Source organism: Macrobrachium rosenbergii, chromosome 27 (genome assembly GCF_040412425.1).
Source record: "Macrobrachium rosenbergii isolate ZJJX-2024 chromosome 27, ASM4041242v1, whole genome shotgun sequence".
In the NCBI taxonomy this organism is placed as follows: domain Eukaryota; kingdom Metazoa; phylum Arthropoda; class Malacostraca; order Decapoda; family Palaemonidae; genus Macrobrachium; species Macrobrachium rosenbergii.
The window spans coordinates 3,922,829-3,942,487 of record NC_089767.1 but is presented as its reverse complement, the minus strand read 5'-3'; the positions used below and the strand labels follow the sequence as shown (position 1 = coordinate 3,942,487).

The following is a 19,659-nucleotide window of genomic DNA, read 5'->3' as shown; positions in this document are numbered from 1 at the left end:
TGAAGTTTCTAAGTAGAGGGAAGAGAGAGGTCTCAATCACAGGTTCAAGACGCAGGAGACTCTTTCTTGTATGGCGGATGTGCATCATCCTGTAGCCCATGTCACGCAGATGCAGGGAAGACGAATGGCAGCCATGGACATGGGAAGGCAAACGATGGCTGTGGCTGTGGGAAGACAAACGACAGCCGTGGATGTGGGAAGGCGAACAGTGGCTGTGAATGCAGGAAGGCGAACGACGGCAGTGTCCTTTCTTGAAGACCTCGATGACGAACACTGTCAAGAACAGCGAAGCAGCAAGTCAAATGAAGAAACACACTCGTATCCAACTCTACGGCGGTGACTAGCAATACGTCCGTCACCATGTACACGGCCGTGTCTATTCACACATCCGCATCCGAGGGAAACAGGAGAGGAATCACGACGACTGTGCCTATCCCCACGTCCACGTTCAAGGGAATCAGGAGAGGAATCACGATTTCTTCTGGGCAATAGTGATCTGGAACAAAGACATCTAGGAGATGTAGACCTGACAGCACATCTAGGAGGTTCTACCACTCAGGTTTTCTTGATTGGAGCCTTGTTGTCCTTTCTCCTAACTTAAACAGGATGCATTGGAAGAAAGAAAACATGCATGTGAAAGAGAAACACGGCCGTGGTCCAAAGGTCAAGAAGAAGAGATAGTCTTCTGTTTCTTGGGGAGAGGAGCTGCAACAAAGTTCTTAATCCTCCAACGCCTGATGCAGGAATGGACAGGAGGGGCAGATGATGAAGAAGAAGTAGATGGCAAAGACGATCAAGATAAGGAGATCTACACTGTCTTTTCTTAAGAAAACAGCTGTATTTCACTCAAAGAGCAGAGTCAACAGAGTTGAGTACAGTCTGAATGAGAGAAGAAGCAGACGGCGCAGCCGCAGGATGATGTCATAGTAGAACTAGGCTGTGATGTCACAAGAGCAACCACTGGCTGAACAGGAAGTGACCCAGGATGGTGTGCAGAGAGACCCAATGGCATCTCGCTAGTAGGCGTAATGAGAGACCAAGTAGAGTAAAGGCTGGGAGGGTCGGGAACTGTCATGGCAGCCGACACATGAATGCATGAAGACATGAAATGGGACAGCATAGGCCTAACAAAGCCCAAACACCTGACGTCTGCACATCTGAATCTGAAACAGAGGAAAAAGATGGTGCTGGCCCCATCCTCCCAGGTGGAGAAACATTCCCCCCGCGAGAGAGACGGGGCAGCATGAGGCAAATTCAGAGAACCTTCTCCTAAAACTTCCAAAGACGAATCAATGGAAGAAAAGGAAGGAGACACCCCCTGACAGGGAAGGAGAAGCAAGGGGTAAAGCAGAACAACAAGGAACCTGAGGAACATCCATTGAAGTGGGAGAAAATCCTTCCAAAGATGGCGCATCCGACTTCCTCCTGTGCTGCTTCCTCTAGGCAAATCTCTTCCACTGTGCAGGGGGCCAAGAACGATACTCTGGGCAAGGGTTAGACACATTACAATCATTCGATCTGCACCTATCACAAGTTGATTGGGGGTCAGTCTCAATATAACATGAGCAAGGATAGGAGCCCACACCAGGACATTTTCTCTGAAGCTTATGGGAACTTTTAGCTGGGTTTTGGGGTGCATGATAAAAACCAAAACACATGCACAATAAACACACACTGATAACAAAAACAAACAAAAAACACAAGCAAAGGCAAAAACAACTGGCTATGGAGAGGAAGGAGAGAAAGAAATGACCTCTCTCAATGGATGTAAGAGGAAAACTGATGCGTCACGGGATTGAGATTGGGTCGCTGGCCACATCCCACCTCATCTCCATGACAGATGCCACCAATTCCTTGCATAAACATTACTTGTTTTTACTTTTACCGGTTTCCAGCTGGCGTCAGAAGATTTATCCTAATGTTAAGACCCAGGTTTGTTCCGCATATGAACAATTCCAATTTGTATATCAAAATGTTCATACTAAATCAATCCGAACATTTCTATAAGGAATACTAATGGGAATTCAATTAATTAGTCCCACACTCAAGAATTTCCCCATATCCATCCTTTGTACCCACTTTAATACAATTATTTAAAGTGCAAGCACAATATATAGTTTAATGATAACCATATTCAACAAAAATAAAGGAATAAAGCATTTCACAATAAAATTTAACATGAAAGATGAACAAAATCTTATGTCACCACAGTGACCCACAACTGACTTAAGATAAGGAGGAGGAAGCGGTATACTGTTAAGGAGAGAAGAAGAAACTGTAAAAACATTACTGTATGTACGTAAAATCAGTAACAATTCACGTCAAAAAAATAAAAGATGGGAATTTCACAATAAATTTAGCAATGATACAATATAAAAACAATCAAATGCAATACAGTAACAATAAAAAATTGAAAGAGAGTCTTACTTGAGCGAGTGTTTGGGACTGCGCTGAGTGAGATGATCAAGAGGAGAGGGAGGGGATGGTGGTGGGTTATTGGGCAGGAGACAAGGGTCTGTTTCCCACTGACTTCCCAGCTGGGGCTGGGCTCGGATGATTTTTCTCTTTCACTCTTTCACAACATTTCGTCCGTTTCTTTCACTTACACTCGATTCGCCCAAATCACCGTTTTTTGTTACGGTAAAATACCTATCAAGGACACTTGCTTTTTATGATTTTTTAGCACTGTAAAAGTAACTCATCCCCACATCATGAAACACACTGGCGCAGCTTTCAGCTTCTGTGTGCCTCGGACTGTTTGTTTAAACATCTTTGCGAAAAGTTATTTGATCTCTCTTTCCTTTTCTTACTTGCATTCTTAATACTTACTTGTTTGCAAAAACCTCATGTTTACTGGATTATAATTTTAAATTCTGTCGTTTGCCAATAGTAAGTTGATGCGTTGTGGCATATAATTAATCTCCTTCTTGCACTTAAGATCCAAGTGTAAAAGACACGTCGAAAATCATACATGCGTGAGGGATTGTTTTCACATTTGCCGCACGCTGATTACTCTCTCTCTCTCTCTCTCTCTCTCTCTCTCTCTCTCTCTCTCTCTCTCTCTCTCTCTCTCATATACCGGCACACAGACACACAATCAGACACACACAGAATGTTGATTTCTGTGACCATCCTTGCAAAATGTGAATAAAATTGATTTTGTTATCAACTTTTGCCTACTTCAACCACTTTGGTTTCCTCGAGGGGATCCTGTCTCTCCTCCCTCAATCCCGACCGGCCATGCACCATTTTCCACCAAACAGGTTATAAACTGAATTTTTAGCTTGTACACAAAAACAAAATTTTTCTAAAATTTTACTTTGTATAACAAAAATATGAATAACAAGGAAACACTGTAGTTGTCTGAGAGTGCTTCCGGCTATGCTTCAGGAAAAGAGTGAATACAGTCAACCCCCGGTATTCGTGGGGGATGTGTACCACTACACCCCACAAATGGCTAAAATCTGCAAATACTTGAAACCTCTCTCAAAATGCTTATAACTGTATTCTGATAGTTCAAAACAACAAAAAACCCTGTAAAAATACTTATACCTGAATATTTTAATAGTTTTATCACAAAAAGTGCATTTAGTCAGGAAAATGATATGAAAATACAGTAATCTGTGAGTGTTTCTCTATGAAAAATACAATGTAGGTGAATTTTCCGCGTATGTGTACGTACTGCATATATGTTCCATAGAGAAATCTGCAAACAGGTGAAGCCGCAAATCCAGAACCGTGAAAAGGCAGGGATCCATTGTACATCCCATTCATAAAGGGAAGAGTACGAAAAAGTACAAACCTTGGCCTCACTAACAAGGAGCCAGTCCAGCTACATGATACCTTGTTAGTCTCAAGAACTCATCTGTTCACCTCCAATAATCCAATTCTAAAATTAATTATCCACCAGGATACATACTGCCATCTTAAATACCTATTCAGGCTCATGTATACAGATGAAATTTATGTTAAAATAAATGAAATTTTTCTTGCAAAAACAACTAAATCAACTTTTTAAAATAAACCCATCAGTTTACACAGAGGCCCTCCTCCAGACTTTCTAGTCTTATGGCAAGTTCAAATAACACGTGGGAAAGACTAACAAATTTTGGCAGTGCTAGAGTTCCCAGATTTGTGGCCAACAGGGGGAATGCTCTTTGTCTTGTTCATTATACAGGGTGTCTATGCAGCAGCAGATCCCTTAGCTGAGGCTAAATGGTCCAGGAGTGTAGAGTGAGGGGTCATCTTGAATACTAAGGCTAGGTCATATCAACTTCTCCAGCCAAAACTGGCTATGAGATCATTCTTGATGTTAGCTGGTCTGTTTGATTGAGGACTCATAGCAGTTGCCAAAAATAGTTTTTCCTTCATCCATTTACAATAATGTAAATGGAGTGGACATGCAATACATAAGGTGCTCACTAAAATTTTTAACATTTATTCATCAGTGGTTTAGCTTTATATACAATTACCTCACCTGGAAAATTTTTTCATTTGTTGTTAGCTTCGGTCTAGCAAATTTCAAGCTAATGGGGTAGTTAGTTTCGTCCTCAAGCACTTTCAAGGCATTGCGTCCATCATCCATCTGAGTCCCTGTCACTTTAATGCCATTAACAGCAACCAATGTATGCCCAACTGGAAAGAAATTAGATATCAACTAACTGCACTTTAAATAAACATCATTATCAATCATGGTAGTGAACAAAATACAAGCATTGAAACAGGAAGTAACCACAAAATTATATTTCTGAGAAAGATGCTGATGTTTCATTTTGTAAACTGTCAGCTTAAGAAAATAAGATAATAGTAATTCTAGTACAACTGAAAACAGTGAATACTGTCAATCAAACTACTAATATAACATCAATATCCACAGCTGTTACTATTGCACAAATGAAAGCACGTTTCACCACAAAGGACCATTTGGGTATTCTATAGTGAGCAGTGGAAAAGTTACAGTAGCAGCCATGAAAGGACCTATTCCATTTCTTTCATAAGTATAAACTACTGTATTTAGCAAGACCACACAGTCATAATTCTAAACTCATAGGGCTCTTCCAGAATTTGTTCTGAAATTCTCTTTTAAAAAGTGGAGCCAAGTAAGGTTAAAAAAATTGGACAACTACGTAGCAAAAGACCAATAGATAAAAAGTAAATGACTAAAAGCAATAGAGCCAGGGTCGAATGAACACTGCAGAGAACCTATGGGACTGTTTACAGTGTGCCAACTGAGACACAATGCAAGTGATTTCCCCCTACAAGTAGAGCAATGACAAAACAGAAGTTTTGGATCATAAAACCTTCTGGTTATAGAACTGCAAATGATTGTTTCACAAAGCCCCATTAATCTTATGCAGTATTCCTGATCACAGAAATTTAGTGTTCCTATACTCATAACAGTCAAGATTCAGAAGATATCACATGGCATGCTCTCTCCTACCTATTGATGCTACCTCCACTTCTTGCTTGCTTTTCCACACACCTCAACAAAGTCAACTTCAACTTCTCCCGAGATTTTCCTCCTTGCTTCAGAGTTTACTCATCAATCATTCTTTTCAAATTATTTTTGCTCTTTTCATCTGATTCATTTTCATGTTTATGTTTTAGTTTTCCGTAAAAGAAAACTATTATGCTGGCTTTGTCTGTCCGCCCTCACATCTAAAAACTACTGAGGCTAGAGGGCTGCATATTGGTATGTTGATCATCCACCCTCCAATCATCAAACATACCAAATTGCAGCCCTCTAACCTCAATAGTTCTTACTTTATTTAAGGTTAAAGTTAGCCATACTTGTGCTTCTGGCAAAGATATAGGATAAGCCACCACCAGGCCGTGATTAAAGTAATATGAGTCGCGGCTCATACAGCATTATGCCGAGACCACCAAAAGATAGATCTATTTCGGTGGCCTTGATTATACGCTGTAGCGGCTGTACAGAAAACTTGATTGTGCCAAAGAAACTTTGGTGCATATTTAACTTTTTTTTTCTAATCATGCCTTTTGTGTCAGGAGGTTTACTGCAAATATAGCATTAATTTTTCTCCCTGCCAGTTTTTTGTTCTGGGGTTTCAAGTAAACTTTTCCAATTTCATAATGGTTATTGGGACTAACTTTTGATAAGCCTGGTTCACGTGCTTTTCTTGTTTTGTTCATTTTTATGTTGTAGCATTTTTTGACCAGTAACACATCATTATATCTATTACAATTCTGTTACAAATTACTGTGTATTTTAAGCTTTCTTTCACTTATGTTCAGTGAATAGTGGCTTGTTATTTTTATTGTTATGATCCAGTACACTGGTGAAATAAGCATTTTGGGGTTTTGTGAGGTGCCATAGTGTTTTGACCATTTTGTTGTGCTTATTTAAACCGCTGTTACCCCTAGTGTAAACGTCATACTTGCCGTGATCTTCCTTGTTATTGTTCACTCTCCTTATCGGCGCGGACAAGCAGAAATAAGTGCATTTCAGCACTGAAAATCACCAATTTTTGTCACTAGACAAGCATGAATAAACTGAATCGCTGATAACCAGGGACTGCCTGTATGCACTTTTGTCAATAGATGGGGTGTGCCTTGTTTACTTTATGAACTTCCAATGTCAGGAGCTGCTCCTGTGAAATTTTCCTTAAGTTCATAACTTTCAAAGCATGGAAAAGATACTAACTATTGAATGTTGCATGAATCTTAATTTTATTTTCTTCTTTTTACCCTTCTAATATCCAAAGTCTTTATAATTTTGCATGATTTAAAAATAAGCAACTAGTGTTACCTATGACATGGGTTAATTCGGGAATGTAAACAGGGTATATTCAAAGTTTAGTATCCTTTTAAGTTTTAATAATTTTTCAGCAAAAATTATGAGCTACATATTATCTTATACAAGACAACCAAAAAATTTAACTTAAAAATCTTGTGCATTTAATGAAAATCATATTTTTGCATAAAAAAAAAAAAACTGTATGCATTTTTGTCAAAGGGAAGAGGCTAAATGTTGAAGCAGAAGTCCACCTCCTCACTTCTCACAGAAGTATTCTGAAATCTCATTCAAGAAGCTCTTTCCTCAGGACTATAAATCATACAAACTAGTGCTATTTCCTTCAGTTATACCAACCTACCTCTCAAATGAGCTGACACTGAACCTTTTTCAGAGCCTGAGACCATACAAGAGATCAGTCTAGGAGTGCTTGCAGATTTTATCCAAAGGAAAACCCTAGGCTAATGCCATGACAGAAGAAAATGATATTATGTGAATTGCTTAAAGAGGTACACAAGAAGGGATGTCTGTTTGAGGGATGCTACTGCACTTTGCCTGCCAAACCTCCACCCAAAGCTTTGACTAGTTCCTTGCTTGTGAACCAAGCTCAAGAATCTGCACTGCCTAATAACCTCCTCATCTGCTTACTCCTCCAGTCATGTCTCCTCTCCTCCTTCATGATTCCCCCCGAGTTCCCACTGCCCTTAACAGGATGCCATTGGATCATCAAGCTCCTCCCCATAAGTCATTATCTCCAAACGTTTCAGGTACTCCACCACCAAAGGAGTTAGCTATGATTCACCAGCTCATTGCCACAGAGGACGAGATTCAACCCTGGGATTTGGATGAGGAGCCCAACAAGAATCTCAGGGTTCTGCATGATGAAGCTTCGTTTTCAGAAGGATTTAACAAGGTATGAGGTATCTGCAATATTGAGAGGACTTTGAACCTGTTAAGGGAGGTCTCTGTAGTAGAAAACAAAACAACAATTTGTCTCAAGGTTTTGACCTACCAATGGCAGTCTGTTTCCAGAACAGGCAGAAGGTGCAACTGTCAAATGGGCTTCAGGTGTTATAAGATTCAAGACTGTTCCTAATAATGTGAGCTGTTCTTCAACTGCAATGAAAGTTATTGCAAAGAATGCCCTCTCTCCTTTTCTTTGGTACCTGTCCTCTTCTCCCCTGTAGAGACAGATTTGAATGAGAGATTCTGCAGGGAGATTCTAGTAGTCCTTAACTGGCAGATGGGTAATAGGAGGTGTCAGCTCACTGCTCCAGATGGGACCAGAGCTCCCTGTCTGCAAGAAGTAAGAGGATTGTTCTTTCAACTGAGATATACTTCCATCTTACTTATTCATTGAAAAGGGATGGCACCTTGAAGAATTTGTCTGGTCTCCTGTTCCCAGTGGGATTTCAAGAGTTGTGGGTCACTTATCCCTTTAACACTTTCCTCATTTAAGAGTCTCTGGTTAAGGGACACACTCACAGCTATTGCAATACATGCAGCTACTTTCAACTTGGGAGGTCCCCTGCTCCTTTAAGTCTTTTAGGAGACACTGAGCTTAACCCTGAGCCTATACTCATTACCATACGAAACACTGCAGAGTACAGGCAGTCCCTGGTTATCGGTGGGGGTTCTGTTCCAACAGCGTGATGATATGCGAAAATCGCCGATAACCGAAAATCAGCGATTTTCAGCACTTATCGGTGCCGATAACCAGGTGTGGGCGCCGTTAACCTGAGATTGGCACCTCTGTTAGGTATGTATCAGCGCCAATACCCGATTACCAGCGCCGACAAGTGGAAAGTGATTTCCACGAAAACTGCAGATTTTCCTCGCTAGACAAGCGCTGTAAAACCGGACCGTCGATAACCGGACCGTCGATAACCGAACCTGCAGATAACCAGGGACTGCCTGTACAGGCAGTCCTCGGTTATCGGCGGGGGTTCCATTCTGAGGGTGTGATGATAACTGAAAATCGCCACAAACCAAAAATCGGCGATTTCCGGCGCTTTTTCGGCGATTTTCGGGCTTATCGGCGCCAAAAAGTGCCGATTTTCGGTTATCGGCACCTCTGTTGGGTATGTATTGACGCCAATACCCAATTATCGGCGCCGATAAGCGGAAATCATCAATTTTCATCGCTAGACAAGCCCCATAAAACCGGATCGCCATTAACTGAGCCCGCCATTAACCGGGGACTGCCTGTACTTTACGCAAATTTTCTAGGCTTAAGGTAAACTTGACATCCAGAGTTGTGCCCATAATTATGATTTTATGTTTTTATCTGAGACACTTGTAACAAGTCAGGAGTTGAATTTTTAATCCCTAAGACTTGATAGCTCTGGCTTTATCTATTGCCGTGACATCCCACATGCACAAGGTATGGCTGTCTAAACTAGGTCTGGACAACCTATTTATAGTTAGAACGAGTGTAGTCGCCGTAAGTTCTGTTTTGAAATTTTAAGCAAGTTCTACAATGTTTATGCATATGCTGTTTACCTTAATCCAAATACTGACATTTCAATAAATAACTGTCTCTTGGAGAAGTTAGTGTGGCTCAGTCACAGGATTCAAATGTTTCATTCCTTATTTGTGGAGACTGCAATGCAAAGTACAGAGAGTGGCTTAATTCAAATTCCATTTATCAACATGGATGGTCTGCTCTCAAGTTCTGTGTAGCCTCTCATTATGCCCAGTTAATTGAGGAACCCTTCCATATTTCTGGTAAAAGATTAGACATCATATTCACAGATGTTCCATCTATCGTCAAGTCCAAGGTCTGAGAGTATATCAATATATTCCTAAAGCCACTACTGGAACAGTCTGGCTAAAATCTAGGGCCAATTGGGACTGCATTATTGAAGCCTATCAGACACTTAATATTTCATATACAGTACTATATCAGATCAAGACCTCAAAAAGAAGTTAAATGAAATGCTGATGGCTATTTCAGAAAGGTATATCCCTAGAAAGGTCATCAAGATTAGGACAAATGTTCAGCCATGGTTTGATGGTACATGTGAATGAGCTTACCATGACAAACAGACCAAATTCAATGCATGGAGACGATATCGTTCACAAGAAAATGACACCATTTTTGTCGAGTCTCATTGTGCTGCAAATAGAATTTACCACATAACTGAGAGAAATTACAATAATTCCTTAAAGAGGGAACTTGAAGGATTTACTCAGCCTCATCTGTGGTGGACCAAATTGGCATCTTCTATCTTTGGGTCAGACATGCCTTCCATTCCACCACCACTTACAGATGACAGTAGATATTGGTTACTGGCCCTAAGGAAAAGGCTATACTGCTTCACTGAACTTTTGAAGCTTGCAAGCAATCAGCTGAGGATGTCCCTCTCCAAAATAACTGTCATCCCGAATCTGTTCTCATAAAATTTGCATTTTGCTCTAAGGATGTTAAAAAAATTCTTGATAAGATCCTGATGGTTCTTCCCTTTGTTTTTTGAAAAGGTTTCTCTGCTAATTACCTGCCACTGGCAACAGACCTGACCTGCTAATATATTCCAACGGCCTGAGATATATCTGTCTGACAGCTAGATGATGTGGCAAACTGCTCAACTGTGCACAAGTTTTGCCAACCTATGGAGAGAGTGGGAGACTTCTCCTTTGTCTGTTAAAGTATGTCAATATGGATGTGTTATCACTCATTAAAATGGTTGAGTGTTCCTTCATATTACTTCAGATAATCTGCAGAGCCAGAAGTGCTGCAACCATATCAAGAACACTGAGGTGCAGGTGAGAATCCTCTCAAATCCATTCACTGGAGACAAACAAGCCAATCAGATGTGCGTCCCAGCACTCCTGCACTTCATCTGAGAACAAAGCCTACGTATACAAGCAAAGGCTTGTCATCACTGAAAATGTGTTTGTTAATCCAAACTAAGAAAATTAAAAATCTATTTTTGAAGCATATACATTAGAGAGGTATCTTTTCTATAGTGTGCCAATTTTACCTAAAACCAAGCAACAACACTGAAAGCTAATGAGTTGTAAGAAAGAGCCAAGCCTAACTGAAAATCTTATGCACTTTTCAATGAGCCCTAACTTATAAAGGGGTAGGGTATGTTAATAATGATCAGTTTTGATGTGATGCCAAATTCCCAATTAATCAATGCTTGAATGCAGTGAGATTATCATCATTTCTCTCTCTGCTTGTTATTCTCTCCCAACTCTTGCATTCAATTGTTATTTCTCTCTCTCTCTCTCTCTCTCTCTCTCTCTCTCTCTCTCTCTCTCTCTCTCTCTTTTCTCTTATCATTTCCTTCCTCAAGCATCTTTCCTCTCATCACCTGTCAGCAGGTGCATGCATTCCACAATGTTGCTATGACAGCTTGTCAATGACTGGTAAACAAGAGTACAGTTAACCAGCTTCACCAAAGGTATGCCATTATGAAAGATTTGTATTCTCAAATAACCAAAGCCTGTTTTGTTTAAGAAAAAAGTATTACCTATTATATTAGCTTACACTAAAATAATAAAGACTGAAAACAAACCAGCACTACCTTTGATTCCATCACGCTGACCGTAAGCAACAACGATATTGCGGTTCTGGACATCAAGTTTCACTTCTAGAGGGTAACTGAAAGTCTTCTCATGCTCTATGGTTGGGATGTTATGGTCATGATGATATATAAGACCTCCTGACTTGCTCAAAATGAAGAGGCTGTATATGGTCATCTTGTCTGCAAAATATAAGAAGTATCCATATACTGTATTGTACATTCAAATAATGAAAATAATAGGTATAATAATGGGTAGTCATATAAATAAATTGTAATTTTTTATAAATGCTACATATTTGGTTATTATAATATGAAAATTTTAAAGTAATTTGTATTTTCCCTACATATACAAACCAGGGCCTTTTAAGTAGGAGTAATCCTCCGTATGAGCTGGAATTGGTTGAAACTGGTAAGAAAGTGGTTAAATGACAGTTAATGAGGTGAGTGGGGAATACCCCTCATGCACTTGCCATCATCAAGCACTTTTTTCTTTGGTATCAAATACAAAGTGGAGTGGTTGAAGGGGGGAAATATGATTAGAGCCCTGGTTTGTATTTCTATGAAAAATACATAGTGTATGACTTTGAAAATAGAAATTTTTATCATGAAAAGTTTCATTAAATACCTCTCTTTTATGATGGCTGTACTTCCCTTGTCAAGCGGGAGGACTACAGAGAGTGAAAAATAAAATAATTGTAGGATTGTTCAGGTGAACTGCTGGTTCAAGCATCTATTTTTTCCATGCAATTTTTTCTCTGTCCACATGAGTGGGGAGGTTTTGGCGGGGGCACATAATAGAGGGGTAAGAATTTAAAAAGTAAATATTACTAGAAAAAATGTCTACTTCTGAAATGAATCTTATATCACACTGAAAAAAGGAAGTGGGAAACAAGTGCAAGGACAAATCATGGAAGACCTGAGAAACAGAATTGGATCTAAAATAAGTGCACTGATCCACAACTAAATCACCTACAACTTGCCTAGCTGAATGCCGTTTGACCTTGCTGCACACATCTCTTAGCAACCGAGTGCCAAGCTGTATGCAACTTGTGTAGTTTGGTTAGAGGAAAGAGACAATGGGCACACACCACTTCCTGTTCCTGACACCCCACTTGCTTGTACCTCCAACAGTGGGGGGGGGGGGCATCAGAGGGTGTGACTAAGGTATGGCTAATAGGGAGGGAGGGTGTTGACTCCTCTGCTTCGAGCAGGAAACCCCAAAAACGAATGATTCTTTTGGGGCAGTAATGAAGCATGTTTAGCAATGGTAAACTCCAAACACTTTTTGAACATAGTCCTGAGAGCTGTTACAACAGATATGCATTGCTCAAGCCTCATATCCTGAACAATATGGGGAGCTTCAAGTGTTGAAAAAAATATATTTAGAGAGAGAAGGATCACTAGGTGCACTGGAAGAGAGGGACGAGCTACTTTCTGATAGACAGTGAAAACCAGAAAAGTGCTAACTTGTATCATCACTGCCTATCCTGTCTTGAGAAGAATCTCTTTGCTGTGCTTTCCTATTCTTGTCAGCTTCTTGCCTCCTTTTATACTTCAAATAATTATTCATAACAACAACTGCAACAGTCAATAAAGGAGTAATCCTTGCTCCTACAGTTTCTGCAAAGGACGTGAACATTGTAGGCTAAAGCGTAAAGACGTGTACTGCACTCTTACCTTACATATCCTGTACATTTTGTCATCATCTTCCTCATTAGCCATCCTAAATAACAAACAAAACCAAATAAATATCAAACAAAATAAAAACAAAAGATCCAAATCGGCAAAGACTATGTTTCAACAGCGCACTCCAATAAATCCTCACAGGCCGACAGCAGAGCAAAACTGAATGTAAACCAACAGATGCTAAACCTAGCAGTTGACCAGAAAGGGATGGGTCATAGATGGTTCAAGCTAAGAATCCTAATAATTTCTTAGTTTTCCAGCTCTACTGTTCTCCCGTGTGATATAGCTACCATAATAGAAAGGTAAGATTCACTTCCAAGATTTGTTATTTTTGTCTATGAAAATACAAACTACTGTATTGCCATTTATATAGGAGGGTTACTCCTTTGGTAGGAGGGTGTCCTTCCCAGCTGACTAGTAGATGAAAACCATCCAGAAATGGCATGATCCTGGTCACATTTGTGAGCAAGGGGAAGCAGTAACTCTTGAACCAACTCAGACTGTCATAAGGATGCCAAAGCAGTATGGCCCTGAGCCTAAGTTAAGCAGTATGGCCCTGAGCCTAAGTTACTATGTGTGTGAGGTCTCACTTGAGTAAGGAAATATTCAGAGAACCAGGTGCAACACCAATAAGAATTAAATAATTTAGAAGTCAACTATTTATCAGGAGATAATTCTACCACTGTACCTCTCCTTGCTGAATGGGAAAGCGGCGAGGAAAGCGGCAAGAGTCAACTTCTTAAAGATGAAGCACTAAAACACGATGCTCGAATTGTGTAGCTTATCTGTACCATGGCCAAATCCATCAAGTACTCAGCCTGAGTTCTTATTTTGAGCAGGAAGAGATAAAAATAGAAGAGGAGACCCCAGTCATCCTCAGATTTATGCTCAATCAAGTAATCACACAAGATACTTTTCTGCTCAAACTGAGCTTGGGTGACTTAAACAACCTGTTGAGGTGCAACCACTGGTCTAAAGGTAGTGTCCTTGGACATTTTGGCAATATACCTCTGGTGATAGTGGTCTAGTGTTTCCAGACCCCTGTCCTTATTACTTGAAATCCTGGAGTTTTTTTCTAAGAAACCAGGAACCGGCCCATGCTCCTGACTTCATGAGCTCTCACCTGAAGTAGACAACTGTTGTTCTCCCTTGAGGAGTCATAAGCTCATCTGATAACTTCACTAAGCCAGAAAGACTGTGTTCTAGACGGAGTCGTCTTATACACCATTACCCGAAATATTGAAAAGTTTTTCTAAAAGACCAGGGACCAGCCCAGGCTCCTGACTTCATGGGCTCTCGTCTGAAATAGACAACTGTTGCTCTCCCTTGTGGAGTCGTAAGCTCATCTGATAACTTCACTAAGCCAGAAAGAAACGGTGTTCTAGACACATCGTTCTTATGCTTGGTGTTAACAACAATTCATTAAAACTCTGACCTAAAATGTCAGCTTTTTTAAACATAGCACCTCAAGGCTTGCACTGGCCATAAAAATACCTTGTCTGCATCACCACCACAAAACTTTCATACCTCTTGTCAGAGACCTATGGGGTTCCGCATTTTTGCCACAAACTCAAGAACAAATGAGAAAAAGAGAGAACCACAACCCCTCTGAGAGCAGGGCTAGATAGGATTAGCTGTCTAACTCCCCAGTGTGCTTTGATGAGGCTAAGGCTAGTAGGAAGACAGTCTTGACTGTGAGCTCCCAGTCCGAGGTTCCCCCAAGAGATCATAAGGTGCCTGGGTCAGACTGTGGAGAATGAGTCACATCTCACTTGAGAGGACATAGTTCCTGAAGTGAAAAAGTGCTCAAAGCACCTCCTGAGGATGAGTAATCTGCCAACAGAGTGATCCATATCCTCCACTCCGAACACCTGGCTCAAGGTAGAGCGGTAGCTTTCCACCACAGGGTTGAGAGGAGCTTATCCCAATGAGGGAGGTATAGGAAGTCCACAGTCTCCTAAACAGATGTTCCACCTGGGGAGAGACCCTTCTATAACACTCTCTTGGAAGATGGCCCAATTCCTTGTTACGTATTCACAGAGGAACAGCGGAGGCAACCAACCAGTCCTTTGGGAAAACCTCTCTCACTGAATCTGCTGAATAACCTCCACATGCATAACTGTAGAGATTTAGTAATTTGGTGGTACCTCAGAACTTGTGGATGGCAAAGAGAAGTGGACCATGGAAAAATCTCTCTTGGTGCCTCAACCGAGTGGGTCAACAGATTGGAAAACCCTTCATCATGTGGCCTACAAGTTACCACTTGGGTTACCTAGAGACCCAATGTGATCAATACTCGGTGGATCCGCCAACAGATCAGACTAAATGGCAAAAAGGCATACATATTCAGGTTGCCCCAGAGATGTTGAAAGGCAACTTCCATCACCAACCAGGGATCTAGATTGGGAGAGCAAAACACCAGCATCTTTCTCCCCAAATCTAGAAGAGCCTTTCCTCAATATTGTACAGTATATAGGTGTAGGAACCACCCGTTCCCCACTACCTGACCCCAATGGCTGAGCTGGTCTGCCACCAGTTTCTGCCTACCTGGAATACACCTGATTGACAACTCAACAGCATAGAAAACCACCCACTTGTACATCTGCCAAAGTTAAAATTGATCTTGCTGGTACAGGAACTGTGCTAAAACCTTCCTAGGCTTGCTCAATAGAGCATCTGATAGAAAGACCCTTGCTGATGCCTAGTCTATGAACATGCCCTGATACTTTCTCTGAAGGTTGGGAATGAAATATGACTTCCCCCAGTTTATCATGATCCTTAACTCGTGGCAAAATGAGGGGAAGCAGTCTCTGTCCTGAAGCAACCACACCTTGGAGGACACCAAGACCAGCCAATCATACAGGTAATGCAGCTAGCATATACCAGGCAAGTGGGACCCAGGCAAAACCAAGGTAAACACCTGCGGGTTGTTGTCAGGTCAAAGCAAAGTGCTTTGAACTGATAAACAGACCCACTGCAGAAAAAGTGGAGGTATGTCCTGCAGTTCTGATGAGGGGGTAAGTACACATCCTTCAGATTTACAAAAAGCATGAAATTGCCCTCTCTGATGGAATCTAACATAGCTCATGCTGTTTAAACCTGGAGCAAATCTGTAACACAAATTCTTTCTGCAAAAAGACACTGATGACCAGTCTCTAGCTCCCCTTTGTTTCTCCACCAAGAAAAGGGGACTAAAACTGAGGAGACTAGTTCTCAATGGCTTCTATAGCACCTTTCCTGATCACTGCCTCCACCAACATCCACAGGGCTACGAGATTTTAGAAAATTTAGATGGAACGTCCAAAACAGTACTGGTGCCTGAGTAAGGGGAGGGAGACAGTTCTTGAAGGGAATATGGTAACCATCTCAGAGAACTACAATTACCTAGGGCTCTGGCCCTTGTCTCTGCCAGATTGAACAATGCTCAGATGGGAACCCCCCTACTTGTGGCAGCTGAAGATGGGATCACTACCCTAAGCAACCCACTCCTTCCTTCTTCCCCCCACTCACTTTCTTAGCCAAGGGTAGGAGAGCAAAAGGGCTGGGATGACTCCCTTTCTTTCTAGAGCAAGAAGACTGAACTACAGTACTATACTTGGTTTAGGAGGAGCAGGCTTCCTCCCAGACCCTGACCCATACCCATACCCTGAAGGCTTAGCTACCCCAAAAGGTTTGGCTACAGAGGTCCTCACTCCCAAAGAGGGTTTGAAAGATAGTGCTGAGAGTGAGTCCCAGGACTCTGATCTTTTTTTCACCACTGCCTCCATGTTTCTCTTGATAAAGTGACGGTAAGCCCATCACCAAACCCTCTTAAAAAAAAAGAAGGAGACAATACCATGCCCAACCTTCTCAACATGAACTTCACCCAAAGACTGGCACTCTGGTGCAAAAGGAAAGTTTTGGAAAAACAAACCCTAAAAATATTCAACAAATGTAACAAGTCAAAAATGTGCTGAAGTTTCTCTGGAGTAACCGAGTTTTCTGTACAGCTGTTACAATGTATAATTAAGGCCACCGGAAATAGATCTATCTTTATAGTTCCTTGTTGGACGAGTTGGTAGAGTTCTCGGCTAGCACTCTGCTAGGCTCAAGTTCGAGTCTCCGGCCGACCAATGAAGAATTAGAGTTAAATTTATTTCTGGTGATAGAAATTCATTTCTCGGTATAATGTGGTTCGGATTCCACAATAAGCTGTAGGTCCCGTTGCTAGGCAATCAATTGGTTCTTAGCCACATAAAACAAGTCTAATCCTTCGGGCCAGCCCTAGGAGAGCTGTTAATCAGCTCAGTGGTCAGGTTAAACTAAGGTATACTTAACTTAAGTGGTTTCGGTATAATGCTGTATGAACAGCTGTGGCCCATAAAATTTTAACCACCGCCCAGTGGTGGCGTATCCTATACTGTTGCCAGAAGCACGATTATGGCTAACTTTAACCTTAAATAAAATTAAAACTACTGAGCTAGAGGGCTGCAATTTGGCATGTTTGATGATTGGAGGGTGGACGATCAACATTGCAATTTGCAGCCCTCTAGCCTCAGTAGTTTTTAAGATCTGAGAGCAGACAGATAAAGTGCAGATAGAAAAAAGTGCAGATGGACAGACACAGCCAGCACAATAGTTTTCTTCAAAAGAAAACTAAAAAAGTACAAATACTTAAGAAAAGTTCAAGAGAGTAAAGAGGAGTGCAGTAAGATGTCTGTCCACTCCAAAAGACAGTTGAAGAAAAATTGCTTTGAAGGGCTCAAGTTCACATTGAATGATATTTCTATATGAAAGCAACGGTTTGTAATGCTGTTGGAACAAATATTATGAAAGCAACGGTTTGTAATGCTGTTGGAACAAATATTATGAAAGCAACGGTTTGTAATGCTGTTGGAACAAATATTAATCTATTCAAAATCAACTCTGTCAATCAGAAAATACCTTAATTCTTTCCATGGATAAAACCCTTTCCTCACTAAATGGAAATATGTACCAAAATTGAGATAAGAAAGAGGTGTGCCTTCTACCTTCATCTCTCAAACTGAACATAAGGAATATGAACTTTGCAATGATCATGGGAAGAGTTACAATTTGGTGTGCAAGGTTTGGTTAAGATGAATTTCTCAATTACACGTTATGATTTATGCCACTCTAGGTCAATTTAGAATAAGTGGTCCAGGGGGGAAAAGCATCCAGGCACGGTAAGGACTGGGTATGTTAGGTGAGGTCAGGAAAAGTAAAGTTAGGATGCCTCCTTATATTATACCCTAAGTTAGGGTAAGCGGCAGCCCCCAGGCCAGGTGATAAACCAGTGCCATAGGTTAGGTAAGGCCACAGGTAAAAGTGCAGAAGAATTTCACACATTTTCTTCTGCAGGTCAAGGCCTGCATCAAAGCAGATCAAAGACATACTTCACATCATAACCTAACCTATCCTAGGGTGCCATCCTTGACCAAGCCAAGTGGGGCTTTTCTCTCTCCCCAACCCCCAAAACAGACATTAGACATAGGAGAATGACATATGCATTAACAGGGTGTTGAAAGTAAGACAACATTATGAGGCGTTCCTGTATCATACACTGTTACTTACAGTGGCCTAGTTTAGGTTAGGTGCAGTGGGAGTTCAAGGGGATGGACCCCCATTTCAACCCTAGTTGAATAGACCTCAGCACCAAGGTTAGATTAGGCTGTGGAAGGTGAGGTTATGGTCCATCAGTGCATTTGACCCTGTGGCATCTATCTGGTTTGTAATGTGTTTCATGACTGATTCTGGTGAATGACATGAACCCATGTTGCTTAGAGGTTATCTTCAGCCTAAGAGCATTCCTGTTTGTGCAACTCACTCACTTTTGATTTTACTGCTCCTATAAATCATGGTTTCCCACTGCAGTCTACCAATAATTTCCATATGTATATATATATATATATATATATATATATATATATATATATATATATATATATATATATATATATATATATCAGCAGTCCCCACTTACTGGAGGTATAGGTTAATGGAGCTTGGCTAGTGATGTTGTTAACCAGATTTTTTACACCGATCTCCAGTTAATAGTGCTGTTAAGTGGGATTACAGCATGGATCTCCAATTAACAATGCCAACATCCGGTTAACAGTGCCATTAAGTGGGGTTTTCAATGCTACCATCGCTGAATTTCGGTTAGCAGCACTTGGCCAGGGACGGAATACCCGCCGTTAACCAGGGACTGCCTGTATAAGGGATGGTATGGGGAAACACAAAACGAGCAGTTTTACACGAACAATAATGACTGATTATGGCCTAGTGTGTGTGTGTGTAGGCCAATCGTTTTTGGCGTGAAAATCAAGTACCAATAGCCTTAGCCTAGGAAACTCTTGTGCAATTATTCCAGAAACTTGGGTAAATGTAAAGGAGATGACCGCATGAGTAGGCCTATATCAATTTTTGGAGTCAGTGAAGGTCCGTGGTAACCCCAATTTGGCACCAAAAAATTGGCTATAGAAAACACAACGAAAAAAATTGCTCCCTCTGTGCCTGACAACGGTAAAAAAATCACTGCTTTCATCGGTGGCGCGAAAAAAAAAAGCAACAAGAAAACAACTAAACGGTAAGGGGGACCCTGATGGGAACCGGGGTTTTGGGTGGGGGAAAGCAACAGGGGGGTTCTACGGCGGCGCGTTCTGAAATTTTCTGACCCGATAGTCTACA

The 19,659-nt window shown here is 41.1% G+C and overlaps 1 protein-coding gene across 3 annotated transcripts in view; it reads right to left on the bottom strand.

The window, feature by feature from the left end:
• Trs23 (trafficking protein particle complex subunit 4-like protein Trs23) overlaps positions 1–19,659 on the bottom strand; it is a 41,744-nt gene that overhangs the window by 20,397 nt on the left and 1,688 nt on the right. For all 3 annotated transcript variants that reach the window (XM_067128752.1, XM_067128750.1, XM_067128753.1), the window contains exons 2-3: positions 11,287–11,466; positions 4,478–4,635 (exon numbers count right to left, since the gene is read on the bottom strand). In XM_067128752.1, the coding sequence (XP_066984853.1) occupies positions 4,478–4,635; positions 11,287–11,461 (333 nt within the window). In that variant the 5' untranslated portion in view covers positions 11,462–11,466. The remainder of the gene's footprint in view (positions 1–4,477; positions 4,636–11,286; positions 11,467–19,659) is intronic.